At 41.3% G+C, this 20,054-nt stretch overlaps 1 protein-coding gene and 1 pseudogene across 2 annotated transcripts in view; one reads left to right on the top strand and one right to left on the bottom strand.

Moving 5' to 3' along the window:
• The window catches only part of KITLG (KIT ligand), an 81,268-nt gene extending 76,119 nt beyond the window's left edge, over window positions 1-5,149 (bottom strand). Inside the window, exon 1 of one of the 2 annotated variants that reach the window (XM_016199450.2) lies at window positions 4,995-5,149. In XM_016199450.2, the coding sequence (XP_016054936.2) occupies window positions 4,995-5,009 (15 nt within the window). In that variant the 5' untranslated portion in view covers window positions 5,010-5,149. The remainder of the gene's footprint in view (window positions 1-4,994) is intronic. The other variant, XM_016199451.2, reaches the window with a different exon arrangement.
• Window positions 5,150-17,149: 12,000 nt separating this feature from the next.
• Window positions 17,150-19,771, top strand: LOC107526868 (small ribosomal subunit protein uS2 pseudogene; annotated as a pseudogene).
• Window positions 19,772-20,054: the final 283 nt, after the last annotated feature.

The following is a 20,054-nucleotide window of genomic DNA, read 5'->3' as shown; positions in this document are numbered from 1 at the left end:
ACACTTAGAAATCACCTAGTCCCATTTTCTCATTTTACAGCTGAGGAAACAGGTTCGGAGAGATTCAAATCCCTCCCCAAAGTCATACAACTTAGGCCTAATAAAAGAACTCCATCCCCTAATACCCAAGTCAAGTGGCAGCCTAGAAAAACAATAAAATTTAGCCAAAAGACAAAGAGAGCAACATAAAAATGACACACGTTGAGATCTTAAAAAAGAACCATGAGGCCTAATTATAAGAAAATCATCCCGCACCACCTTTTGAAAGGGCCTCCCTTTTTTTCCTTCTGGACAGAGGAAATAGGTAGAGATGTGTTAATAACAATTCTCTCCAACTCCCAGACCCTGTAAACAGTTCTTCCCGTGCCAATAGTTAAGTACAAAGGAAAAAACATTTTGCGGTGTTTAAAAATCAGTAAGGATACAATGGTCTCTAGGAGACAAAGTCTATACAAAATAACTTTGAAAACAGCCTATATTACAAAAGCATCCCGGTGTTGCCTCAATTTGTTTCATAAGTGTTCTGACTGCACAGATGATTTACACCCAAAAACAGTCCCCCGCAGCTGTTGGATTCGTGTACTAGAAACAAAAAGATAAAAGATCACTCCAAAGATTGATTTACATCCAAATGCCTTAGCCTAATTTACAAAAGGGAACATTAAGGTAATCAAGAAAAGAAAACCAAAATCTCCCAAACTTGCATAATAGATAAAAACAGTCACTGCACATTGCCTGGGAAAGACAAAAAGGACACCCTGCAGAAATGAATGCACGGCCTCGCGCAGAAGAGCAAGGGTAAGGACACCAGGGGCAGGAAGCGAAGGGTCTGCTTAAAGTAAAATAAGCCCTCAGCACCATACAAGGGGAACTGGAAAGCAAGAGGGTGGAAATATGGAAGCGAATCAGAGATGGTGATAATATTTCCATTTCTATTTTTATTTTCAATTCTAACTCTCTCATTCATTTTCACTTTTAAAGAAACACTTGAAAGAATTTAACATCCCTCACATGCCACACATAGCCTTTGTTTTCATACAGTCCTAGTTTGATGTGTGTTAATTATAGTCTATAAACAGATTATCAGCCTGGAATGGGTGACACTAAATCCACAGATTCAGATTTGTGAAAACGTGGTCTCTGCTTCACTGGCTAAGCATCATTTACCTGCAATAGCCAGTTTTCGCTGGGTTGTTAAGTTAACCAGCAGGCAATTCTCTCCTCAGGAACAATAAATTCAGACTGTAACTACAGTGAGCCACTGTGCTGGGATAAAGACATATATAAAATCTTGTTAAATCTTTACAACCACCATGTGAGAAAACTCTTTATGATTATTTTATAACCATCAGACAGATTACAAAATGGAATTCCCAAGAAGTTTAACCACTTATTTGCCTAAGGCCATTTGTCTCACCAGTGGTGAAACAGGAATTAGAATCTAAGTCTTCAAAAGCTAGAGCCTAGCTAGGATCTTCCCACTACATCAGAGGTGCTCCCGAGACATGGGGGGGAAGGGCATGCATAAAACCTCCAATAGTCAGACTAGCCATTGGGGCAGGGATTTTTTTTTTTTATTTCATTTTACTCCTGGTGATGGGAAGATTTCAATCACCTATGATTCGAGAACAAATGTGACTCACAATTTGCTATGTTCAAATCAGCAGTTAGACATTAAAAAAATTTAGCAATTTTAATTGGTTTGGCTCAGGCCTTCGGATTTCCATATGGTTATTTTCCATGTTTTATGTTAAAAGTAATTGACTTAGCACTTTAGTTTTAAAATCTTGGCAGAATGTATCAATTAAAAGCTACACAAAATAGAATTATTCCAAGCACACATTCCAAATTGAGTGATTTTAAGGATACGGTGAAAAAATGCTCTTTTCAGAAATGTTTTTCTTCTACAAACTTGTATTATCACCCAAGTGACAAACTACAGACAGACAAAAGAGAGATGTTTTCTTGGAACAACAAAAGCTAGCGAGCATTCTATTTGTTTCTCTGAGAACTAATGTATGTCTAAAATGGCCTTTTCTACACTGTTTGCAAGATAACGCTTTTCTTAATATTTTAAAAAGCTGACAGCAGTAACAAAAACTCTCACAAACCATCTCAAAACTAAAATGTAAGTACATCAATAAATAGGGCACCAGGTCCATTAATTGATAGCACTTTTTAAAATGGTATTGCAAAACACGCTGCCCAGTTGTTATTTAACATACCAGTATATCAGAATAGTACATTGAAATAAATGATTATACATGGCAATAGATGTTCTTTCTGAACCTAAGCCACAATTCCTGTCAAACTGTAAAACTACAAAATATTAATAACATGCAATCAGAAATCTGAAAAATGCAAAATGCATTCATTTCTGTAGACTTGTGGTCACGTTTACTGTTACAAATGCTCCTCACTGCTATTATCCATGTAATTATTTATTTAATGCTAAAGTCCATCAAACATGCTAAATGAAAGAATCATTTATCAAACCCCAATTGGTTGTTGATGGATTTTTCACACTTATTTAGCTTAACTGAAAGGCCAGAACGTCTGGTGCACCCATGATTCTTGGAGAGCTGCATAATTCAAATTAAAGTTTACTATTATTATTATTATTAAATTCTAGTTTTACATCTTGGGTAGTGGGAGAGCACAAAACTGTTTGCCTTAGAATAGAACTTTGCTATTGAGGCCATCTTTATAAATGACCGTTTAAACTATTGATTTAATAGACATTCCTCACTGGCAAGGATAACATTAGATTCTGTAGAACAATTCATCTTCTTAATCTCTGATTTCCTTATGCTACTCCATCCACACAGGGTTGCACAGAAAATTTAAGATTAGAAAATTTAGCAATATGAACCAGGATGTAATCCCCCTCCCCTATTTCCACGGATTATTTTATTGATTTCATGCTGTTTCCAGTGTTCCCCTTTTCAGTGGCAAGAATGTGGAACTGCTAGAAGTATCCTTAAAGGAAACCTTGAAGGTCATTAGATCCCAGGCAATGAATGTCTTCATTCAACAAGGGCACTGCCTTCCTATGCCTGCAAGTCCTTTAACATCGGCAAGTTCCCCCAAAGGGCTTGCACTTTAACTTGGTCTGAGCAGGTCACATTTCTAAAATACTTAGCTGTCTCAAATGTCCCTGGTCCGAAGCACTGAGTCACTAACGCCATCGAGTTTCAGGCTTGATGGACCTCTTTCTAGTTTTCAATGGAATTATTCCATGTAATCAGATTTACACTGCCATTTAATCAAAGTCAGAAAGGAGATTACAGAGCTCACCTGTGTTTCGTAAAGCAAGGGTGCAAGGATCATCAATCCTACTGACACTCAAAGTGACATGATAGTATGTCGCCCTCCTTTGGAGTGTTGGTCATTAACCTGATCTGTCTCCACTGCCCTTGTTTAAACAGGTTTAGGCTCTTTTTCTGAACTAGTAGAGATTCCCCCACCCAGATCTCACCACTACCATTCATGTGAGCAGCCACGACTATAGCAGGAATTGGCTCCGCACCCTTCCTTACCAATCCTGCAAAGCAGAAAACCTGTGCAAATCAAGAAATTACATTGTAACTTCTCTTGCGTTCCCAGGCTTTAACCCTGGCATTTCAACAGCACACTGTGGGGATCCCAGGTGTGGCCTTCAATGCTCTGCGCTTAAGCCAACCTGCTTGCAAGGGAGGAATGTGCCCTCTCCCTCCCTCTCCCCTAAGGCTGCTGCCCTAGAAGCCGCACAAACCTTTCTACCAGGCAGTGTCCCTTCCCCCTGCCCTTTCCCGCACCGGTGCAACGGGCTGCAGGCTTCCTTGTGCCTTCTGGATGTATTTCCCACGCCTGGCCATCTATTTAAAATATGACACGAAGCAGGGCATTTAATACAGCATCTTCCGCACATTGATGCCTTCATTCTTCACTGACGATTTGTACACACCCCTAATCTCCCTTTCCCCCCCAACACTTCTACCCCTTCCAGGCATTTCGGGAGTTGCAATCTCCGATAGAGCCTCTGGGGGGTGAAAGGGCAGCTTTACCCAACCCGGGGCAGATACTCACAACAATTCCAAAGGGGAGAAGTGAGAAGAGGTAAAACGGCCGCGGTGGAAAGAACTGCGGATAGCAGTACCGAGGGGGCCCTTTCTAAATGACAAGCCACATATCTGCTTCAAGAAAAAAAGAAAAATCTAATTGTACCCCTGGGCGGTGCTTTACCCAGTGTTTAAGTGTATAATGCACAATTTAGCAGCGCTGAGAATTACCTCAAAAACTATCATTAGAGGTGCCCATTAAAAAAAAAGAAAAAAAAGAAACTTTCTCTCCTATAATGAAAGAAGGTGAGTGCGATGTGGAGGTACTACCCGCCCTAGAGCTCTCTGCAGAGCTCCCCCCGAGCTGCAAACCCTGCAAATGCTCCGGGAGCCAAGTTTCCGCGGCGGGCGGGCAGGTTCCCTGCCCCGGGGGCGCTGCTACTAAGGAACTCAGGGTCGGCGTCGCTCCCGCGGTTGCACTCGGGTCCCCGCGAGCCCCACGCCCACCTGGGGCTGCACGCAAATCTGGGTGCGAGAGCGAGCGAGCGAGCCCGCGTGGCGTACGGGGAGCTGTTTTGTAATCTCCGGGAACCCGAGGGAACATGTCTCCCGTGCAAAGACGTGCCTTTCCAGGATAACTGAAACTCTCCGACCGAAGAGCAGCTCCTTCCTCCTTACGGGAACTGCGGCTCCCTACTGACAGCTCCAAACTTAACGGCCGCGGCGGCAAACTTGGCACGGGCTCCGTCTCATCACTCCCCCTCCCGCTCTCCCCGGCTCACCCGGGCCGGCGGCTCCCGCTCGCACGCCACGCCTGCCTCCCCCGCACCTTCCCGGCGGGTCCGGCCAGCACAGACCCGCACGCCCCGGGGACGCAGCTAGTGCCGGGACGCGCCGGCCTCCGGGCGCGATTTTCTTGGGGAGCCCGCGAGCACCCCGGGGAGCCCTACTCACTTGTGTCTTCTTCATAAGGAAAGGCAGCGCTGTGATCCAGCCCAGGCAGCGGTGTGGCGACTCCGTTTAGCTGTTCTGGAGCTCCAGCATATTGCACCAGCAGCGGCTGCAGATAGTCCACGCATTGGGTAGCCCGAGCGCAGCGCCCTCTCCACGGCCCGTGCTCCCCGCGGCGCTCCCGGTCCCGGCGCAAGGCGGCGAATGAAGCCCCGGCCGGCGCGCCGCCAGCACTTTTATAGAGCTCCCTCCCGCCTGCTCCGGACACGCCTCCTTCCCTTCCGGAGCCCCGGGGAGGCGAGTCCGCGCGCTGGCGCGGGGGGAGGCCACGGAGGGCGGTCAGAGCCCCGTGGAAAGTTGCAGAGATCAGGCCAAGCGCGTCCCCTCGCCTGGGGGCCCCGGACGCGCACCGGCAGGAAGCCTGCAGGGCGCACGGGCGGGGCGAAGCCTCACCACCTGCAGCCGCCGCGGGCGCTGCGCGCGAGTCGGGCGGGTCCCCGCGCGGCGTCTCGGCTCTTCGGGGGCTCACCTGGCGCCGCCCCGCAGACAATACACCTCGCGCGCTGGCGACGGCTCGGAGCTCCCTCGTTTACGCAGAGGTGGTTCCGGAGAGGACTCCACCAGGAGCCTCGCACATAATTCACTCCACCCGCTTTGGAGAATTTCTTTTAAAGGAGGCTTAATTAGAACTTAGACCATTATCTTGCCCTTCGATTTTTTTGTTTGTTTTTTTTTAACGAGCACTTTAGTGAACACATATTTAATATTTAAAAGAATTGCTCACTCAGGGTTAAGTATTGCTGAGGGAGATGCTATTTTCAGAAGGGTTCACTGTGCTTCTTTAGGAATTAAGATTGAAAGGAAGAGAGATTAACTGTGCAGGTGGCAGACACAGCAAGTGTTCTGAAAACTACTTTTTGTTAGAGAAGTTTTTGAAGTCAGAAAGATAACGCAACAATAATAATAATAGCGAACACCATTATGTGATGCACTTAATTACATGCCAGCCGCCAGGCTAAGGACTTTATATAGATTATCTAATTAATCTTTTCCCCAAGGTATTGTATAGGTCCTATCGTTTTTATTCCCATTTTATAGATGATGAAACGGAGGCTTACAGAGGTCAGTTTTCCCGAACCACAGCTAGTACATGGCAGAGCTTGTTTTGAATTCAGTGCCCTGGCTCTACAGCCTTAAAATAAAAATACATAAAACAAATATTTTATTGATGCTCCAAAACTCTTTTATATTTTTCTTTAACTAGAGACAATTAAAAAAAGCATTTTTATTATATTTTAAAAGAAAATGTTAACTGGACATTAGCATCAATAATATGTAAATTTAGAAATTAGCCATTTTAATGAGTAGAGTTCCAAGTTTGCCTTAATTAGTTCAGTGAGCCTTTGTTTAAAAGGAATGAGCCAAACCTGTAACTGTGAGAGAACAAGAAACTAGGCAAAATTTGAAGCTCAATCTGTTCGTTTTCTACTGCTGCTGTAACCAATAACCATAAACTTAATGGCTTACCACAACACAAACTTACTATTTTACAGTTTAGAGGCCAGAAGGCTAAGATGAGTCTCCCTGGGCTAAATATTGGCAGGGCTAAGTTCCTTGTAGAAGCCCTAGGAGAAAGCCCCTTCTCTTGCCTTTTCTGGCTTTTGAAGCTGCCTGTTTCTTTAGCTCATAGCCTCCGTCACCGTCCAAGTCTGTAATGGGGAGCTCGGCCCTCCTCACATCAAACCATTTGAACCTTCCTTGCACCTCTCTCTTCTACTTCTAAGCCCCTTGAGATTCCATTGGGCCCACCTGGGTCATCCAGGATCATTTTCCCATTTTAGTCAGCTGATTAGCAACATCGATTCCATCTGGGATCTTAATTCCCCTGGGCCTCATGACATAGCATATTCAGAGGTCCCAGGGGTTAGGATGTTGATGCCTTTGGAGGGCCATCCCTCAGTCTACCACACTCAGAAGCAAATCAGTTTGGAGGGAACATGGAGGGGAAATGAAGACTAGGTATGTCACTGTGCAAACTTCAGAGGCTTCACTCCATGTGGCTCTGGAGCTCCCAGCTAGAAGACTACCTCCATAGTTAGGAAAATAATTGAATAAAGGATCGCCAGGAAGGTTTAAAATATTAAATAATTGCTTTTACTTTTAACCGAAATGGAACTGCAGGCCATTTTAAGTGGAATTGGAAAGAAGTCTGAAAACAGAAGCAAGTGTGACAGCACTGGACAGTTAACACAGCCAGGTTTTAGGAGTAATTTTACTCTGCCAGAGTTTCCAAACAGTTGAGTATATATTATGCACAAAGGAGCTACACTTCTGAAATGTCTCATATGGTCTAATAGAAAGGGAAGAGTTTGAGGAGAATCTATTTCAGATTCTGTTGCAGGCTCTATGACCTTGCCTCAAGTCCAAGGTTTTAGCAGTGTGGCATGCGAACTGTACAGGTTCCCAAGGTGATTTTAGGTGGGTCACAGATAAATGTTTTTGTTTATTTTATTAAATGAATATAAATTAAAATGTATACTATATAATATATATATGTATATCACATCAAACAGATGATTCCAACTTGACTGTTTCTTAGAAAAGGTTTGAAAGGTCAATTTAAAGTCAGTTTAATGTGTAACATTAAATAAATAACTAGTGCTAAAGGAGGGTGTATATGACAAAAACCATGAAGTTGGTAGAATTGCTGAAGCTTGGGAAACATCAATCTAACCATACTAATTTTATGAAATCAATAGGATGGAATGGCCTAATAAGTTATATGAGGTTTAAAGAAACAAGGGGGTAGACCTACCAGAAATTAAGTTTAATTTATTTTCATTCAACTCAGTAATTCATCTCAATACTCAGTATATTCATCTCCTACAGTGCACTCTCCCTCTCTTCTCTCCCTCCCTCCTTCCCCTCTTTTCCCTCTCAGTTCTCTGTCTCACCCTCCCACCTCCGTTAATATCACCACTGGCTTTCTCATCCATAACTCTGTATCTTTTGTTTCTTTCATACCGCTGTGCTACAGTTGCTACATGATCATGTTACTTGAAATCAAGTCAAGAGAATAAAAAAACATTTCAAAGGGATTAAAAAGAGTTAGAATGCAAATCAATGATAGTAGGAAAGCTCATAGGAAGGTCAGAAGTGGGTCAGGAAGACAGATTTCTCTTTAAGGTAGGCCTTTGAGGGGAGACATGGGCCAGAATGCAGTTCCTTAGCAGAAAAAAGAAAACAGGAGGTACTTAAAAGTGAACAAGAGCAGAGCTATGGCCCAAGTGAATAAGGAGCACAGGGAATTTTTTCTTTTAGAAAGAGTAGGCCCCCATTTTAGGGTACAGAGTTCAACATTTGATACAGTGGAAAGAAAGTCTCTACATGACTGTCTAGTCTTTCCTTGCATGCTTTCAACGCTAGCTGGTCCACCGTGGTGGTGTTGTTGTTGTTGTTGTTTTTAAATCAACCTAATTGTTGAATAGCTTTTTAAAACAAGCTTTAACATTTGTTGCTGCTAAGAAACAGGTTTTATTTAGTAAATAAATCTTCTCAGTCTTGCTTTGTGCAACATGAAACATCTTCTTCCTTCACCACTTTGTGGCTGCCCTTTGTAGCAACACAGGTGGTTTCAGGACCCTTTTTTAAAAAGTGGCACCCCAAACTAAAGCCCATGTTGTCTGACTAGGCCAGACCAGAGGGAGGCCATCCATTCTCATGCCTGGGGGAGGCAGAAAAGGAGAAGGAGCCCCACTGGTGTTGCCCAGTGGTTAGAGCATTGGCCTGCAGACCAAAGGGTCCTGGCTTTGATTCCAGCCAGGGGCAGGTACTTCAGTTGCAGGCTCCACCCCAGGGCTGCAGGCTCCATCCCAGCCTCAGGTCAGGGTGCATGTGGGAGGCAACCAATTGATGTGTGTGTCTCTTTCTCCCCCTTTTGTTGTCTCTGAAAAGCAATGGAAAAAATATCCTTGGGTAAGAATTTTTTTAAAAAATCAATAAAAATTTTAAAAAAAGAAAATGAGAAGGAGAACAAGCATGCTTTGATTATTAACTCTTCGGCTCCAACCTGGTAGCTTACCATTGCTCTTGGGATAAAGAAAGAAATACCTTAGGAAAGGCTTCAAGACTCCCAGGGTCTGGCCCCTTGCTGCCTCCCCAGAGTCACTCACGCTGTGTCTCCCTGCTCCAGGGACAAGGGCCTTCGTTCTGTTCCTTGCAATCCCCTCCCATTTCAGAGCCTTCTGTACCCTTCCTCCTGCCTCTGCTTAGACCATTTTGCTCAACCCTCTCCTCTTTGCCTAGGAAATCTCTTCTCATTCTTTAGATTTCAACCAGTATTCCATATATTCCCTTCCTCAAGCAGCCTTTCTCTAACCTATGGTTCAGTCAACTCATTATAATAAACACAAGTAGGAATTCCCTCTCTTGTAGTACTTACAAAACAGTTTCTGTTTGACATTTCTTTGTGTGATAATTTGATTAAAGCCACTGACTAAGATGCTTCTCACTCATTATTTTATCTTCAGTGTCTGGTACAGTGAGCAGAACACAGGGAATCTCTTAAATATTTTTCTAATTAGGTCACTGATGCCAGACATGAGCCAGGAATTGGGCTAGGCTTCGCTTATACTATGTCACTAACCTCTCTCAACAGTCATGTGAGATAATTTTTCTATTTGATAAATAGGAAAACTGAGGACCAACAAGGTAAAGTTATTTAAGTTCCCTCAATGAGTAAATGGAAAAATCATGATCTGATCCAGGCATATGGGCTATGGTTAGGACTCTTTATCTGCCTGTTGTTCCTCCTCTGCTACCAGGACCCCACTTTCTTTTGTAGAATTCACACTGGACTCTATGTCTTTCAGGAGGGTTTGTCATTCACAAGGTTCTGTTCCCCTCACACCCCCAACTCTAAGGGTGGGTTTAGCACCTGGGTGCATCCAGTCATCTGGTTGGTGAGGTACAGGGACATCACCCAAGGTGCGCCAGTCAGAATCCACTGTGGGATTCATCTGTTTAAGTTAATTGGAAAGATTACCTCTTTCCTATGGCATTCCCAAGCTACAAAAACATGAAGCTTCTTTTATCTTATAGGTGTGTGGTTTTAGCATCCTTAAAAATGATGAAGGACATCAATCCACAGAGTTTTCTTCGGATAGCCCAAATTTTCTAGTATTCAGGGGACACTGTCAAATCCATTTGTTTAGTTCAGTTGCTTTTAAATTACAGAATAAAGATAGCAAATATTGGCAAGGATGGTAAATACTTGAATTATTGGTAGTCAGCCTTCCTTTGCATTTATACTGTGCCTACAAAGTAATCAGAGGTCCAATTAAAAATCAACAGTAAGTAATTATATTCCTGAAGAAAGCTGAGCCTGTATAATACCCAATCAGAGATACTTTTTTACTCTTTTGTGAAATTCTAGAAATGTTCATAATATTAACTCAGAAGGTTCTATTTAGTACTATAAATAAATATTGATCATACATCAGATAGAATTTGATTGCCAACAAAAAGAATTAGTGTTCCATGGAGATAATTATAATACAGATCATTATATTCCATGTCTATCAAATAATCAAGAAGGTATGAGCCATCATGACCCAATGACATGTAAGATTATATATAAAAAAAAAAAAATTCTAAAGGAATAAACTTACTTAAACAATTTAGGAAGAACTTGAGTGAAAAGAAATCCAGTGGCATTTAGACAGGAAATCTTCTGTTATATTTAAAACTATTCACTTGACTTTGCAGAAATAAGTCATATTGCATATTCATTAATTAATTCATTTTACAGATATATTTGAATACCTCCAGATGATGTTGATAGTTTCCTCTAAAACGTATTTATCCTACCATCACTGCCCCGTTCAGAGTCTCATGAACCTCACTGAATGATCTCAGCCAGCTCTCCAGGGGTCCCCCTGCCTCCCGCCTGCTCTTACTCCAGCACATTTCATCACCCCTGCTGGTGCTGCAGGAGTGTCTGTAAAAACCTAGACACACCACCTCACTAACTGAAACACGGATTTTGATTCTTGGTATGAAGAAATGAAGTCCAAAGCTCCTCACAGTCTGGCCACAACATTTATTGTTCCCTAGACTCATCTATTGTAAGGCCGCTTCCTTCCCACTAGCTGTGCTGGGCTTCTCACCATTCTCCCTGATGCCTTTGTTCCTGTGCTCAGCATATTTTTTAGCATGAAGTAGCTTTTCCTTTATTTTCTGCCTGAAATCTCCTTGTCATCATTCAAATCCTGGTTCAGATAACACTTCCCCTTTGAAGCAAATAATTATTCATTCCTCACAACCTTAATTAGGTTTACAGTTAATGGGAAAATTAATTTATAATACACGAGCCCTCGCTCAGCGAAGGAAAGGGGAACTTTGCTCAAACTGTGCTGAGTGAAAGAATGAAAGCAACTGTGGGAATTTGATGGGAGCGTTCCAGAGGGAGAACATGCACATAGGGCTTGACAGAAGTTACCTATGTTTTCATGTTGTTGTTTTTCCTACTAAAAGTTAATAAGAATATTTTGACTCAAAATTTATTTTTTAATAAAAAGTTATAATTTTTCCATTTAACTTACGTAAACACATTTTATTATGTCTTCCTAAGCCTTAGAGATTTCAGAAAGTTATTTCACAGCACGTACGTTTTAAAACTAGAAAATAATTTTGATAGTACGTAGTTTACACAATTAATCCATAGGTGAAACTGAGGCCACACGGGGGCTAATTTGAGTGAGGAGTAGAACTCACATTTCCAGAACTGATTTATGGAAGTTTCCGGAAAGTCCAGAAGCACCACTTCCAAGGAATCAAGGTCAAAGAGTAAACATTCCAGCCTTGTTTATAGTAAAGAGTGATTTATTATTAATAGGTGACGCCTTTAGAAGTATCCAGACAAGAATTTCTAGAAAAAGACAAGAGGTAGGATTGATTTTTCAAATGATATATATTTTGGGGGAGTTATCTTTTTTAATTTTATAGTCTCAGAATACAGGAGACTAGAATTATAGCTTAGATGCTCAAATAACATGAAATAACACAATTTTCTATGTTTTACCAAGGATCCCTCTTCTTCATGGCATTTGAAAAACATATTACCTAACTGTACCTTTTGCATATTTGTCCTGGTTGCGGCTTTCTTATGTAGCTCATAACTTTTATGTGTATTAGATAAAGCAGTTTCGGTTGGTGTTTTCGGCAATGATATTATTCTCTTCAGTAGTCTGATTTTAAAAGTGATTTGTGACCTCAACTGTGGCAATGTTCTTTTTTATATTCTGCTTTTCAATTGCATGCTCTCGAATGAATCATTTAAATGAGAAGTTTCTAGAGCATGGTTTATTTCCTAATTGACAGGTTCTCTATAGCTCTTGAATGGCACCATTAATAGAGTGTAGAGACAGACAGATATACTATTTTGTAAAGCTCTGTCACAGAGGTAATGCGACTTCCCTGGCTATCTCTTCTACAAAAATTTTAAACAGGGGATGGCACAGCAGCTGTCACCTATTTGGCACTTTCTTCTTTCTTTCTTTTTTTTTGGGGGGGTGGTGGGTGATAAAGAATAGATTTGACATTTAAGGCAGCTAGGAACCAAATAACTTCATATTGTGGATTCTGCAATCTGAAATAAGCATTGTAGCTACTTTTTTTTTTTTTGTGCATGTGCAACTTGTTTAGACAAGTAGCAGATTTTTCGTGTCTCCCTTCAGCGTCATCAGGCCACTTATCAGGCTTGGATAAGAGACATTTGTTAACAATGTACCTCATTGTCAGTGTTTCCTTCATCTAGGAACTGTTTGCTATGACTCCATCTTGGCCAGTTTTTAACCTATTCTTGAGGGAAGGCCTTGAGGGAAGAGTTGGTTTTCAAAATTTAGAGATCCAAACAATATGGTTAGTAAGTCCTAGGCATTGTTATCAACAGACACATACATCATCCACCCTCACCCAGCTCCCTTTATTCCTTTTTCACTCAAAGATGTCATTCCATGCTGCGGAGGCTCCCATGACAAATCCAAGATACCAGCTTTCTCATTCTGAAGACACCACCCAAGGTGAGACAGATGAAAACAAAATGATCATTGTCGTAACCATTGATTTTTAAATATTTATTTTCTTTGTCATTTATAAATGATACATATTTAAACTGGATTATTGCTATGATATCTTCATTGACCTTAAAATATGCAGTGTGGTATTATGCGTGTGATATTTGACGGAGGGTGCATTCAGGTGCTGTGAGCTTTCTACTCAAGAGTTTCAGCCCAGGGCTGACCAGCTGGCTTCCTCACTAGAAGTTCCCTGCTCGAGAGGATACTAATCCATGCACTTCTATTATTCATATCTATGCTATCCAAATCCAGCTTATTCAGAGATGTTGGAAATAGGTTAGAAATACAAATGTTAGGTATTATTCATTAACAGTATATTATATGGCAAAATAATAATTATTTAAAAAAATGTTTTTATTGATTTCAGAGAGAAGAAGGGAGAGGGAGAGAGAGATAGAAACATCAGTGATGAATCATTGACTGGCTGCCTCCTGCATGCCTCCTACTGGTGATCTGGAGATGAGCCCGAAACTCAGATGTGTCCTGACCGGGAATCGAACTGTGATCTCCTGTTTCATGGGTCGACACTTAACCACTGGGCCATCCCTGACAGGCGGCAAAATAATTTTTTAGAGGAGAAAATGGTAACTTATTGAGCAACATTGTTAATGTAAGAAGAAAACTCTCCTTGGTAAAATTAAAACTCTTCAGAATATAGGAATTGACTAAAATTGTTTTAGAGACAAAGACATGAATACAGTATAAAAATTCAAGGAGGACTGAAACCTGTAGCAGTAGGAATGATGTGTGAGAGTTGAGCCCATTGGTGTGGGAAGATTTCTAATATGTTGGTTTTGAGTAAATATTTTATGGAAGATGCTAAAGGGAGCACTTCACTGTACCAAGAGCTGGAAATTTATCAAGCTTTAAAGAGTACTATGTATCAACAGAGCTGTGTCTATGTGTCACTCAATTGATCTATATGTGTTGCAGAATTTGGTCCATGATTTGCTTTTCAATATGATCTGAAGCTATATAATCTACCACAAAGAACCTAAGAGTTGTACATGTTAAATTGGCTTGAGGTCAGTTCCTAATTGTTCATGGAGCTCTTACACAGTGCTAAGTACTTCAAGTATATTATTTAATGTTTATAGTAACCTATACAACAATCCTCACAATGCTCCTTACACAACTGTTAGTGTTTGTTTTTGTTTTTAGTAAACTATCTATGCATCGGGTGATGCTAGTCATTGTCATTATTTAAAGAAAGAAAAGCAAGGTGATCACATCCATCTATGAGGTGAGTACAATCACCTTGTTTTACAGATGAAGAAACTAAACCACAGGGTAGTTAAGTGGCTACTTAAGGTCACAGAGATAGAAAGTGGCAAATCTTGGATTCAACCTGTGCCTGGGTGACTCTGAAAGCCCATCCTTCTAATCACAATGTTTTATGCATCCCTTAACGATTCTTGTTAAATAGAAGAATTTATGGGCTAAGAAGTGAGTTGAATATTTTTTATAATACAATATTTATGTTGCAGAGTTTTCTTATGTGGTTGAAAGGTAGAAAATAACTTGTCAAGTCGTGAGGCATGCTGGGTAGCTATCGGGGCTATAGGATAATTAGACACCTTTCAAAGCAGTACTCTCAGCGTGGAAAATGTCCTTAAGGACTTTGATTCAAATGACTGATTTCAGGACAATGAAGGGCTCAGAAAGGAGAACAAGGTTCTTTTATGAAGAGCAAAGGAAATAGTTAGGCTAGCACTGAGTCTTTTCAGGGCGAACATTGGAAGCTGAAGATTATCTCTGCTGATTTTCCCCCTAATCCCCGTTATTGGGTTTCTGGTTACTCGACCTTAGCATAGTTTGTACAATATCATCTCTGTAACCTTTGTGTTTGTAGGTTTATCTTGATCAACTATCAGTGCAAAGTGAGAAGCTGCCTTTCATCTGATTTCCAATGGTGCTAACTAGAGAAAAAGAAACGAAAAAGTTTTCATTGAGCAGAAATAAAGTAGTCGAGGTATAAAGCCCCGACAGTGAGCCTAAAGGGGGCGTTTGAAGAAGGGAGCCTTCCTAGGGAGAAGGTTCACTAAAGAAGAGTGACACCATAGGACACTGCGAACAAAGGGGGTTCTCTAGAATCTTGATTATTTGCAGTGGAACAAAGTTTTCCGACTTCAATAAAGAGTTTTTGTCAATTCATCCTTATGCTGAAACCGGTCTCTTAAATCTAATGCATCAAAGATCTGGCATTGTTAAGGAAGATAATCCTTGAACCCCCAGCAATAAAAAGGAGAGCCGGCAAAAAAGAAAAAAAAAAAAAAAAAGAATAATGCTACATAAACCTCCCTACCTGAAAGAGAGGAGAACGAGTTTGCTTTCGGGAGAGCAGCTAACTCTGGTGGAAGAGCAAAGAGGCTGCGCCGCCAAGGAGGGAGGTGAAAGTGAACAGGGAAGTTGTAAAACACTAGGTGATTTATTTTACAACTGTTAATTAAATGAAAGAAGGAGGTGCATTGCGCTTATCTAACATGCTTTCCTTTTATACTGTGTCGTAATGAAAAGAACATTGGCTTCGCAGTCAGTCAGCAGACCTGGGTTTAAATCCTGGCTCTACCACTTTCTGCCTGGAAAATTTAAGGCAGATTCTTTAACCTCTCTGAGCCTCAGTTTCCCCAGGTTAAGTGGAGCTCCCAGTACCTGTCTCCCAGCAGAGCTGCAGCCTGGATCTGTCACTAACCTTCTGTTTAACCTTCGGGCAACTCAACCTCTCTGAACACCAGAAGCTCCATCTGTAAAATGAGAATAAGAACGCCTCCTGGCTCCAATCTAGAACTTTCCCCCCGCCTGTGTGCACAAAACGTACAGGCGTGATGCTTTGGGTGGTTTTTGTTCTGTAATGATTACCTAGTAGTGGCATTCTAAAGATTAAGCAGTAATGCTTTTCAAGTCCTAGTTCATTCTAAAGATTAAGCAGTAATGCATTTCAAGTCCCAGGCAATAAATGGCATCCAAAGGCATGCAGTAAATATTGGAGCTACATTATTAAATTCACACAAGATCTATTGGTGGCATCGGCTTGCCTAGTACTTGCTTTCATAGAGAAAACTATATGTCAGAGCAGACATGAAACAAAAATGTCTCATATTTAAATTGTGTTCTCCATGTCATAGAGCATAATCATATCCTCACAGAGGACACACATATATCATCCTTCCTATGTTCCAGAAAATAAGGCTGAGTCCCAGAGAGATTTAGTGATATTGACTAGAGATGATGTGACTTTACGTACCAGAGTCAGGCCTGGAATCTGGATTCCTGAATTCTGTCCTCGGGACCTTCCCATTGTACCACACTGGCGCTTGTCCGATGGGTCTGGCACACCTTTCTAGAAATCCTCTGTGAGAGGAACTGTAAGAGCAAGAAAAAAACACACATCAAAATTGGTGTTGATATCCTTGGTTTATTGTTTCTTTCTATATATGTAAAAAAAGATAATGAGTCCTCTGTAACAGAGAGGAACAGAGAGAACACTTTTGCTAAATTGAGTAGACTCGTAACTGTCAGTTTTGAGCCTTGAACTGATTTTAGGCTCCTGAAAGTTGAAAATTAGCAAAGTGTTTTGCCATTTTTCAGAAAGAAAAATTGAAGTTTTTAAGATCACAAATCAAATTTATCAACTTAAATAGCTAAGGAAAAATATTTTTATTTACAACAAAAATTGAAATATCAACAAAATTATTAAATTTTCTTTGAGACATGTCTACTTATAGTACATGATTACTGACTACATGTTATTTAGAAACATTGCTCTTACAAGAATCAAGCCCAATCTCACTTAGATTCTTTAATATAGTTTATTTTACCCAGCTAAGTATTTTAAGATGTTATAACATTTTTTCTTTGCAATATTAAAATACTTTTAGAGAGTAACAGAGATATAAAGCATTGTGTAAGTGTAACGTACTTACTATCTATTTTAGGTCAGTCCAGGCTACAATAATTTAATTCAACCTACAATGCTTATAGAAAGCCTGCTCGCTAGGGCCTGATGCTGGCCCTGAGATAATGAAGGTATCCGCCTTTGAGGAATTCAGCGTATGAGCTTTATGGTAATAAAAGCTTATAGTTGCTAACTTTTACTGATCTTTTGCTATGTGCTATGTATCAGCAACACTGCCAAGACTTTTGCAAAATGTTTTCTTTAATACACCCACCTAAATCCTTTGGAGATAGCATTTTATTAGCCTCATTTTATAGATGAGGGAACAGTACCTTAGATTAAGAAATTTATCCACAGACACACAGCTCGTAAGTGGTGTAATTAATAATTCACTTGATATGCTAACACAGATATAGACAGAAACCAACATACTTACACAAATAAGCACAAATATTTGCAACTTTTATTTTTTTAGATATGAATATATTTTATCTTCTGTAATTGAGAGAAAGGTGTTTATTGTTATCGTTGTTTCTCCTGCCAGTTTATGTTTAAATAACGATCAGTGATAGTAGTATCATTGTGCAGAAAGGGCAAAGCACTCATACTCACAGAGGAGTGTTCCATGGATATTAAATTAAGTTGCAAATGCTCTGACTTTAATACTACATTTTATTTACTTTTTTTTTTTTTTTAACCCTCACCCTAGGATATTTTTTCCATTGCTTTTCAGAGAGAGTGGAAGGGAGAGAGAGAGAGAGAAAGTCAGAGAGAGAGAGAGAGAGAAACATAGATGTGAGAGAGACACACCCATTGGTTGCCTCCCGCACACGCTGGGACTGGGGCTGGAGACTGAACCTGCGACCAAGGTAGCTGCCCTTGACCAGGAATTGAACCTGGGACCCTTCAGTCCGAGGGCAGACCCTCTAACCATTGAGCCAAATGGGCTAGGGCTGTTAATTTTTTTTAAAGATAAATTATAACCTAAGTGATATTTAAACTTTAAGTTGACTTTATAATAAAACTTCTAATCTTCAACCATATTTGTGCTTTTTCTAGAAGATTGTGGTAATCACATGCTTTGAACATACTCACAACTGTTTTATAAAAAAGGATCCCAAACACACAAGGAGCTTAGATATGAGGTCCTGCAAGAGGAGCACAAGTGTAGGAGGGAATTTCAGGGGAAACATGGGACTTTCAAAAGAATAGAATTTGCCCCATTTTAATTAAAGTTTTGGATAGAAAACTCTTGATAGACTATTTAGAAAAAAATTAGAGATAACTCCAGTTATGCATTTAAACAGTCGATTGAGTATATTAGTTTCCTAATTTGCCAAACCAAACTACTACTGACTAGTGGCTTAACCGACAGAAATTTATTTTCTCACAGTTCTGGAGGCTGGAGGTCTAAGATCACGGGGTCAGCTGGGTTGATTCTGCTGAGGCTTCTCTCCCGGGCTTGCAGATGGTTCCCCTCTTATTGTATCCTGACATGGTTGTCCCTCTGTGCATATGTGCCTTGGGTGTCTTTTTGTGTGTCCGAATTTCTTATTAGGACAGCAGTGAGATTGAATTAGGGCCTATCCTATTAGCCTCATTTTAACTAAATTATGTTTTTAGTGGCCCTCTCTCCAAATACGGTCACATTGTAGGTACTGGAGATTAGAGAGTCATCTTGAATTTTGAGGGGACACAATTCAGCCCATAATAGTGACCTTTAGCTGCAAGGAGCTGAGGGTTCTTCCAGATCCAGAATTTTATGCATCTTTTTCAAAATTTTCAGTCTATAAATTGACCACAGTCCAAGTTACTGATGTAATGCTTTTCTTTGTTTATTACAAATGACATTCCTGCTTTTCTGTGCTACGCAAAGAGGATCATAGAGCACTGTTCTGGGTTCCCCTTGTAACTAAAAGAGAAAGTTGCACAGTGTCCGGAGCCTTCACGTCCTGCAAATGAAGAAGGAGGGTGTCCTCAAGTTCCTTGCAGCAGGAGCCCACTTAGGTGGCCCCAACCTTGACTTGGAAATGGAGCAGCACATCTCCAGCAGGAAAAGTGATGGCGTCTACACCGTAAATCTGAAGAGAACCCGGGAGAAGCTTCTGCCGGCAGCTCGTGTCCTTGTTGCCGTTGAAACCCTGCTGATGCCAGTGTCACGTCCTCCAGGAACACCGGCCAGCGAGCTGCGCTCAGGTTTGCTGCCGCCGCTGGAGCCACTCCCATTGCTGACCACGTCGCTGCTGGAACCTTCGCCAACCAGATCCGGCGGCTGAGGCTTCTGGTGGCTGCGGATCTCGGGCTGAGCGCCAGCCTCTCGCAGAGATGTCTCACATTAACCTGCCGGCCATCTCTCTGTGTCACGCAGGCCCTCCTCTGCACTTTGTGGGCATTGCCATCCTGTGCAGCCGCAGGGCGCTCACCGGTGGGCCTGATGCTGGCCCTGGAAGTCCTGTGCATGTGAATGCCCATAGGAAGCCATGCCTGATCTCTCCTTCTACAGAGATCCTGAAAAGACTGAAAAGGGAGGGCAGGCCACTGCTGAAAAGGCTTCTACCCAGGAGGAATTTCAGAGTGAATGGACTGCTGCGGCTCCCGAGTTTACTGCTACTCCACCTGACTCCTCTGGAGGTGCCCGGGTGCCCATTCAGGAGCTCCCTTCTGAAGACTGGGGTGCTCAGCCCTCCTTGCGGACTGCACTGCAGGCTCCACTGCTCAGACCACTGATGGGTAAGAACAACCACTGAGTGGTTTTAAACAGAAAAGGGAAATAAGGCTGCTGGAAAATAAACAGTTTCTTTAAAAAAATGACATTCCTGAATTCATTTTTGTAGGACATTGTGTGTGTGTGTATAAACACACACATATGCATAGCTTTGGGGTAACAGAGAAAGAGAGAGCTGTGGTTATATCTACCTTTTATTCATTCTCAAAAGTATGCATTTATTTTTTGACCAATTAAATGTGACCACATGGATAATCAGATCACATATTTTCACTATACTTAAAGCATTTTAAAAAATACATTTA

The sequence above is a fragment of the Miniopterus natalensis genome, chromosome 2 (genome assembly GCF_054644295.1).
Source record: "Miniopterus natalensis isolate mMinNat1 chromosome 2, mMinNat1.hap1, whole genome shotgun sequence".
Taxonomy (NCBI): Eukaryota; Metazoa; Chordata; class Mammalia; order Chiroptera; family Miniopteridae; genus Miniopterus; species Miniopterus natalensis.
This window is presented reverse-complemented; position numbering and strand designations above follow the sequence as displayed.